This window comes from Mugil cephalus, chromosome 10 (assembly GCF_022458985.1).
Source record: "Mugil cephalus isolate CIBA_MC_2020 chromosome 10, CIBA_Mcephalus_1.1, whole genome shotgun sequence".
In the NCBI taxonomy this organism is placed as follows: Eukaryota; Metazoa; Chordata; class Actinopteri; order Mugiliformes; family Mugilidae; genus Mugil; species Mugil cephalus.
The window spans coordinates 12843023-12852578 of NC_061779.1; the positions used below are offsets into that span (position 1 = coordinate 12843023).

At 42.0% G+C, this 9556-nt stretch overlaps 1 protein-coding gene across 1 annotated transcript in view; it reads right to left on the bottom strand.

Moving 5' to 3' along the window:
• Window positions 1–5407, bottom strand: part of sema3d (sema domain, immunoglobulin domain (Ig), short basic domain, secreted, (semaphorin) 3D) — a 41725-nt gene extending 36318 nt beyond the window's left edge. Inside the window, exon 1 of the mRNA XM_047596756.1 lies at window positions 5341–5407. Within this exon, the coding sequence (XP_047452712.1) occupies window positions 5341–5361 (21 nt within the window). The 5' untranslated portion in view covers window positions 5362–5407. The remainder of the gene's footprint in view (window positions 1–5340) is intronic.
• Between the last annotated feature and the right edge of the window lie 4149 nt (window positions 5408–9556).

A 9556-nucleotide genomic window follows, 5' to 3' on the forward strand; every position in this document is an offset into this window, starting at 1 on the left:
GTATCAATAAAAGTGGAGCCACATAGAGAGCATTGTGAAGGGGCTTAAGATGGAGGCTTGGTGGGTGTAAAGGTGCAACACCTCCGGGCAAAATGGGAGATATAAGTAATTGTGTAAAAAGGACATTTGTAATAAGGCCCTTAGAGGGAGTCCTGTGTGGCACTGGACTGGCCAGACTCAGCCATAAAAACACCTTCACCTCCATTAGGCCATAATGAGTGCTATGTCAGGCTGCTGGATACGGCACTCTGGCTGCTGCCACACAGCCAAAGCCTTCACTGGAGAGGAAATAAGGAGTGATTGGTACAATGACTCACTGTGGAGTAGAAGTGGCAGTGGGACAAGCCAGAGATATATGCCAGGAGCAGTGGCAAGGTTTCCGTCATATTAGTCTACAGGGTCCTGGTGCTGAAACAGGAAACAACTTGTAGCTGCGGTGCCTCTGTGTGTGTGTGTGTCATTGCATATGGGACAGATATAAGTGTGTGTTGTGTGGTTTTCACTCTCTGGTACCAGTCGCCCCATTGCTCCATGTTAGAACACCTCCCTCTTTCCACACTGTCACAGGCTGGTAACACCTAATTGTGTCATGCAACAATAATCTCTAACGGCTCATTGCATGAATACAGATGGAGCACTGTGTGGAAAAACATAGAAAATATGTGGTGTGAGTAACCCCAACCAGCTAAACCCACCCCCGACATTCAGCAGGAGGTATGGATTCCAACTGAATTTCAGCATCTCTAAAATGCTACGATTTCCCTGTCATCTAATCATATTATTGTAATCCTGATGTAAGGATAATGTTTCATTTGTTCCGGCTGAATATTGCCTATTGCATATTGTAGCAATTTGTGAGTTTCTGCCTGACTTTGACACCCATAACAAGCGAAACAAGCAATAAACAGGGAGGAGAGAAACAGACGGAGGGTGGAGAAAGGGGTAGAGAAAGGGTGAAGCAGTGATAAAGTTTGGAAATTGAAACCCTTTATCTGCTTTTCATCTGCGCTAATGGTCATTAGCTGAGTTTGTGGTAGCTCACAGTAAATTTTTAACCTTTCAAATCCAAGGGTCATTTCTAAGATTCAGTAAGGAGACGGTTATAAATCTAAAGGGCTTTATTTTCTTCCACATGGGATAGCTCATTAGATTGCAACAGTGCAACTGAAACCAATACCATATGGTTGTGAAAGGAAGAAACTCAATTAGCAAGCTAACAGGGTCATAGCATAAGACCAGTAGGTTTCAAAAATGAGATTTGCTGACAGAAAAGAAGAACATACATATGGTTCTGGAGTACAACATAATCATACATACATTTGAAGCTAATTGGAACTCAATATGTTCTTAAATTTGACATACGGGAGGCAGGGCTCTCAAGTTTTGAACTTAGCTTGGAGTGAGATTTATTTTACTGGCATAAAGCAATTATCCTCCATAGGTCCTAGACTGTAATAAGCAAAACATAAGTGATGAAGTCCAGTGATGGACTGACACAAAAAATAGGCCTTTTTCCCCATAAAGACCACATTTAATTCTCAGGTGAAATGGAACTAGCGGAGAGATAAACGTCACAACAACAATTATAACGGCTTAACCAGAACATAAAAAACGAGTGTCTCAGATCTCCATGTAGTCAGCGTGTTCTGCCACCCTAAGAATCACTTCATCTGAGTCCAGTTTCATGAGAACGTCCTTTTCTGTCGCCAACAGCGTAAAGGCTTCTAAATGTTCCTGTCCCATTCTGCTCCTGAGACGATTTTTAATGAACTTCAGCATAGAGAAACTTCTTTTCCATCATTCAATTGTCATGTAACTCGTCAACTCATTGGGTCAGCTATCGCGAGAAAACTTACTAATGATCCAACTTATTTTTTTATTTTTTATTTTTTTTATGCACTGCTTTGTTGTGGCGGCCTGTTTTAAAGTACATGTGCTACAAGTTTTATCACTTTTTGGCATGAAAAATGTCATGTGTGGCATAAGTATGTGAACTCTCAAGACTTGAGAGCCCTGCAGAAGGCCAGTGGGTAAGGCAACCTCAAACATATATCTTCCATAAGCTTCTTTAGCTAAAGTGAGTAGCTACTTTATACTCATCACATTCGAGTCTGTATATCAAGAGGACACATAGCTTAGATTAGTAAAAAAGTGGAAACAGATAGCTTCAAAGCACATCTAAAGCTGAAACCCTTGCAAACAGCCGGTGGTTTTCCTCCAGACTTCTCCTCCCCACCTTTTTGCCCCTTCTCTCCATAAGCCAGACCACCTGGGAAGCTGTCTCAAGTCTTTGGCCTAGCCTCTATCGCTTGGAAGACCCTAGCATGAATCATGACCTCACCCTGGTGAGTTAATCACATCCAAAAAAGCAATGATCCTTGCAGGAAGCGATACTTAAAAACCAGGAAGTTCAGACAGAGGGGTAGCCCGAGGCTGGTAATCAATCATGAGGTGTCTGGCGTGAGGTCACTTGCATTTACGCGTGTGCACCTTTAAAACATTCAGTGTTTTAAGCATATTGTGTGTCAAACTCTCCCAATAATCTCCCAGTTTCAGAATTATTTACAAGACATGAATAAATCCAGTCTGTATTTCAAACGCAGTTGGAAGACATTTGCATCGTCATGGTAACCGCTGGTTTAGATACGGCTTCATTGATATTTTGGAGACCTCATTATGACTGACACGCAGCAACAGGAAAAAACATTTTCAACAGTGGTCCCTTCTTTGCTGGGATTATATTAGTGTTACATGACCTTCATTGCTGTGATTTGTGAATGTAGTATGACCTCCTGTTTCCAGGGTTACTACATGCCACCTTCCAATTATAGCAGCAATGCTCTGACTGACAGCTAGACACACCAAGGGAGCTCATATTCTCCCAGCTTCACAAGCATTTCAACCACTGACAAAAGAACAAGGAATCTGGGAAAATGTTTTCAGATTTTTCTCCTCTCCTTTCTGAAGCACAATTCTGTTTGCCATAATGTTAAATTTCAAATGTCAATAAGGATTAATGCATTTTGTTTTTTAATGGATTGTCAAATATAGTTGATTGATTCATGTTTAACTGAGACAAAGTGTGATGCAACACATTTATTTTTCTGATAAGTGTTGATAATTCACAGCGAAACTTCTTTAATCCCACAATTCCTTGGGGCAGAACAGAAGAACACAGGCTTTTCAGCACAGAGGAAAATCCACATCCTAGTGTCTGTGGCATGTGTCATTAGAAGGAATTAAAATAGATCCATTCCTTCTGCTGACGTTCTACAAGTGCAGATGTACCCTACACAGCAGTGATATATCATTTTAATATGGAATGTATTTCAGTTGATTAGCTTCCTGCCTTCGTGTGCAAACACACGAAAACACACAAACGCACACACACATGCATGCTTTTATTCAAATGTCGGAAAAGATGCCTGTTCTTCTCAGGGAATGGCTCTGGGAGTTATTTTAACGTTCATGTGAAGTCATAGGCAGCTTGATACACCACACCTGCTCTCTGACACATGGCCTGAAACAAGGGAAGAAGAAGGCAGTAAATGTGCGCTCTCCTGCCGTCTAAAACTTCTTGTCTCCAGCATCCTAACAATCCGTCTGCCTTTCTTTCCAAGCGGCCTTTGTTTGTATTTCTAATGGATTTAGCTCGTAGCTAAAGTTAATGTTCCGTATCATTGTGTGTGACACACCCTCCTTTCACCGTATCTCTTCACTGTACAGCTAATGTGTGTACATTATGGGCTTACGAAGCAGATTATTTTCATAGTGTCTCCATTAGCGTCAGTTCTTGTACAGGTCTGAGGAGGCGTGCTGTCAATTAACTGTTGAATACAAGGTGAATGCTTAAAACGTTACAGAAGGATCCCTTTCACTCAAGGGTAAGGTGGAAAAAAACAACGGTGGTCCCATAAAACACAAATGAGGTAGGAAGGTTCTCATAAAGCTGAGTAAGATATCTCTTGTAGTGTGCCAAGCTAAGATCAAGGCAGACAGTGACTACTTGGAAATCTAAAATATAAAGCATATTTTGCTTTATTGGAATGTTTTCCTTTGATTAGTACAATGTGTTAGCTGATTTGTGTTGGCTGTACTTCACCTCAAAAGACGCAGACTCAGCAACAAGTGCTCAAATGCACTATTGTGCAAGGGAGGTAACACCTTAAGTTTGATTAAACATCTGACAACACATAGCACTTTTTAAAAGCCAAGAAATGTACCATCTTTGAAAGCCTGCCAGACCCCACGCCGAGCACATCTGCTGCTGCCAGCGGAGTTAGTCCCAGCCCTGCTGGTGTCGTAGACATCACAGATGATGATGGCAGCAGTCGTTCTTGTTCGGGTGACTTTCTTAATGTTGTTAATGTGTAATTTACATCGAGTGAGTAACTTATTGTTGTTAAATTAATGTGATAAATTAATGCATGTAGGATGAACTAGCATGCAGCGGCCTTTTTGTTGTTTGACGGCAGTGACTCCCTTCACCCTGACCAAGATGGCTCAATCGACAAAAGAGAAAGTAGAGGAAATACCCAGGGCAGTGACAAAATCTGTGACAAAAACCTCCATCCATCTTTTGAACTGTGGTTTCAACGAAGAGCGATGCCACATGTCACCAGGAAAGGCTAACATGTTCAACTTTTTGCAGAAAAACTGCTGAAAGTTTAAAGTTGCTAGATGTTTTTGAAGCACTTAAAAAATGAAAGTTGATTGAAAGTACTGATAATTATGACAGTTTGTTGTGAATTTTACATTATATCAGTTAATTTATTTCTTAGTCTTAGTCGTATTTATATTATTTAAATTATTATTCTGTTCACCATGCACGTCACAAAATACCTTAAAAATTAAAAGGCGCCATCTTTGGAGAAAGTTTGAAAGTTTTCCATTCTTTAAGCACCGTTTAAGCCCCAGCACAGATTGATCATCTTGTGACAATTCAATGTTCTGCTGGACCTGGCATTTGTGTGGATGCTACTCAGACATGTACCACCCCACTAGACCAGACCAGACACCCCCACCCCATAGTAATGACTCTCCTCGACAGCAGCAGTCATCAGGATGCAGCCTGACACACACACACACACACACACACACACACACATACATAAAAACGGTTTAGGAGCAACTCAGACACACTATTCTCTGATGAGTCTGAACTGTTTTGGCAATTATTGTGTAAGTGAGACATACACAATATTAGGAAAGTAGTCATAAAGCACAAAAAAATGAATAAATAAGCTTCCACGTGATTTGGATGTGTAACTGAGACCAAACCAAAGAAACTGCTATTCCACGCTAACATATGGATTTGCTGAAATGAATTTATGGCTTTACCTGTGCAGCTGCAGCATGCATTCTGTTCGCTCTTCCATCTGTCGAAGCTTAGAAACTATCAAAAACAGCTGTTTACTCTTTGCCCTGGCTGCAGTGTATAATCACATGGCTATCCACATGGCCAGTATCTGTCTGTTGCAACTGTTCTGCTTCCTCAAAACTGAGCCATGAAAGTAAAATATTGCCTGTGATAAGATTATTATTAAGATTGTGGTTCCCACTGACTGATAAGAATCCTGAATGATAAAGAACAATGGCATCTTGGTTGATTGCTACCTTTCAGGGGTCATTAAAGAGCATGGTTGGTGACTTCTCTTGCATCAGAGTTGTTGACTCTATCAGAGAATGTGTTATTGTTAACTTGTTTTCATGCACTCCGTGTCCTTTTTAGACCAATGACTTTTATTGTTACCTCTAAAAGGAAATGGCCTGTTGACTGCCTTTCCCAAAGAGGTGGCAATATCACTATGGGCCTGGGGAGTGATTGAAAGGAGTGAAAGGACAGATGGAGCCAGAAAGAACCAGGACCTTTGATGTGTGGTTGGTGATAGAACTTCAGGCTGATGTGTTTGAAGTCTGTGAGCCGGGCTGAGCCTGGCCCGGTCAAACTGTCAAACTGAGATCACAGCGCATGGAGCACTAAATAAAGTAGGCATTTTATCATATATCACACAAATACTGTATACTTGGATTGTATTTTATACATGCGTGTGGTCATGCGGTTTTGATCATTAGTGCTGATAAGGCGATGATGCGTTCTTTTCAGTTGTTGACTATTGTAGCATAGAGACGATTGAATTAGAAACAGGCTGTCTGAATCCAACTTTTTGTAGCATTCTTCGCAAATGCACTTTAATAACCTCTTTCATCCTGAGATGAAAAGAAATACTGCGGACACCCAACTCTTTGCAAACACTTGCAACAGTTAAGGAAAATAGAAGCAGCAGCTCTTGAGAAAACTATCTCTGTCTTTGTTTTCTCCTCTGTAAAAATGTAGACAAGGGTCTGCTTACTTTACTGTATATTAACTCCAGCAGGATTGTCTGTGCAGTCAATTTAGGTTATTAGATTGTTAGTAATATAATGTATTATGTTGTTGTTTTTCATACGTTCTATGAGTTTACCCACAACGCTCAATAATCCCAGAGTGTTCAGAAACCACAGCTGGAGTCATGCTGCTTTGTTGTTTTCACTTCCAGATGTTTACTTCAGGTTTTCTGTTTTTGGTGCAGAAGCTCATTGATGTTGTTCTTTAAAGCTCATATATGCTCACGGGGGACGAAATTGAGGCTTTTGTACAGGTCATAAAAGTGTCTCAGCAAAGTTTCTCTAACAGTAAAACAGTGGGGCTGCAGACCTCTCTCTCTCTCGCACACATACTTATACACATGCACGCATACGGGGACATACAGATTTAAAGCCTCCCCTGATGATGCCCTAATTAAGCCCGACCACATGGAAGCCACTGGGTGTGAAATTGAAAACAGGGACACCGTCATGATGGCGCTGCTCCAACTTCATAACGGGAGTTCAGCGTAAGATCAGAAAGTCCTCAGGCAAGCGGCCAGTCCCAACTCCAGATCTCTGACAAATGCAGTGAGATGAGTCATTGCTTAGTTCCGGATAGATAATGCCGCTGATGGATGTGGTGTAAAAGGACGGATTATCGTCTGCTGTAAAATACAGTAAATGTGTGAATGTTCTGCTAATGCATGTACATCCTGCAGAACTCACATGTGGCAATAGAGTGAGTGATGCCTGAGCGAAAAGACAATTCCCCTTAAAATCATCCAAACAGAGCAGCTTAAGTTTAAGTGGCCAGCATGAGTCCAACAAAAAACATCTGCTGTTGAGACAGAGGCATAAATATCACACATGAAAAGTGGGCCTGAAATTTATTAGGGAAATAATTCTGGCAAATTAGAAGTAAGAAGAGGTTTCTCTAGTGAAGAACGTGCATGGGCACAAAGAAAAGTGCTGTGTGTCTTTTACTAGACCCTGAGGGAGGCAGCATATCTCATAATGTTTAAGGGGTTAGACACCCCTGTGGACGACACACACAACAATTATGAAAATGAAACTTCAGATCTGCAAGATTACTATATGTGATTAAATAATAATAGAGCAAATAAATAATCGGCTTCATCTTTTACGTAGGATTTCCCTGCTGTTTTGCGACTGCTTTGTTGTTAATATGAAGCACTTGGCTTTGGAGATATTATTCCTGTCTGCAGCCTCAAGGCTCCAAAAACAGAGTGGGACCTAATCCCCCCCCCCTTCCCTCCTTACCCAAGTTGCAAAGGTAGGTCAGACGTACGGCTGCAACTCAAAAAGTTGGCTTTGGTCCTCAAAAAATACCCCAGAGGGACTCTTTTAAACCTCCTTCCCCTCGTTTGTCATAGAGCCACTCTGCTGACAGCAAACCCACTGCACTGCTCACACTGTCAGCCATGTGATCCTCTGTCCGGAAAGTTCACATCTCAACACCTCAGATCAACTGTCTCCCTGACACTCAGGTCTGGTATTATCTGACCTGAGTTCCCACTGTCACCATCACGTCACTTAGGCGCCAAACCTGTTATGCCTCCTGTATACTGTATTTTAAGATGAAACTGAAGGGTGGGACAGAGCGAGTCAGTGTTGTCTGTTGGGATTTATAAGACCTCTGAGGCGTTTGCGTTGATATACCGATCTGTCATCTCTTTCTGTCTTGTTCTGTTCCATCTGTCTTGCTGCTCCCTGTAGGGGTTGCGACGTGCCTCCTGATGTGTATTTAACATCTAGTCTGCCCTGTCACCACGTAGTTAGGATGATGCCTGCCCCGCTGTCCTGCAGGACGCGCTGTTTTGATTTGATGACAGTGGATCCACTGCTGTATGCTCCGCTGGGGCCTGCAGGCTCTGCGTCTGTCTGCCTTTTTATCCCTACATCCATCCTTTCCACCGCTGCTCCTCTCCTGGGGTTCATGTCTCCTCGTCCCACCCCAACCCCCCACCCCACCCTTTGTCACAGCTTGTCCTGTCATTACTCACGCTGCCTATCCGATGACACGAGAGCACGGAAGAGAGAAAAATGTTTATCTGAACGCATGTATGTGTGTGTCTGTACCGTGTGTACTCAGCATCTTATTACGTCGTAATCAGTAGTGTAGCAGCCAACAGCGGGGAGCAAATCACATTAAGATAATTGGGAAACACTTTATGTTGGACAGCTGGGGCTGAGCAGGATTGATTAAATAAATTTGATGTCACACAGAAAGAAACTGCCTCCCCAGACTCAGAGACACACATTTGCATGTATGAGTGTCTGTGTTCATGTATGCATGTAAATAAATACATGCAGTGAAAAATGGCACGATTTTGAAGATTTTGAAAAACAAATTAAAGGCTTATGGACTTGCAAATAAACAATAGATAAAGGCAGTGCTTAGGTTTGTCATCAGCATACTGTATTTTGTTTGACACAAACTCAAAAAAAGTGTTCATGAATGACCACTAGATGTCACTATTAACACTGCGTTAAATTCCTCTTTGACAGTCCTTGCTGACATGTTTGCCTTTCCAGCACATGCAAAATCGCTACACAGCATGGTTTAAACACAGTGCCCTGAATATGAAAGTAAAGATGTGTCAGACTGACACATTTGTTGGATGATTACAAGAGAATTAATTTTCCCGGCATGCGTGCAAACACAGGCCTCGTGAAAATCAAAGCTAATCGTTGTAGGAACGAAGGTGATAAAAGATAAACTCCTGCTCGTGTTGCTAAAATGTCTTTTCAGGTCACCTCAGTTCCACTGGTGTCAGGACATACTGGCTTAACCAAAGTGTATGCAAATGAGCAGCAAGTAATCAAAGTTCAAACTGAATTGTTTAAGAGTTCACTGAACTGGAATAAAAAGATGTGGAGGAAATTACTTCAGTTTGTCATCGCTGTGGCAAATTAGGCAAGGACTGAATAAATGGATTACAAGGAATGTGTGCATTTGGTGGGTGTGTGCTGGAGGAAAAGTGAGAGTATGTGCGCGTCCGGTGCGGCGGCGCTAACGCACGTGCGTGCTTACTGGGGTGAGCGTGCTTTGATTTAGTTGCACACAAATGTATGTTTTTGCGTCTGCATGGAGATGACATACTGAGATACACAACATTGCTTCCATCTTTTTAATGGTGTATGTTCTACTCCTCCCCGGGTTGTCATGGTGATGTGTCCCTTCCCA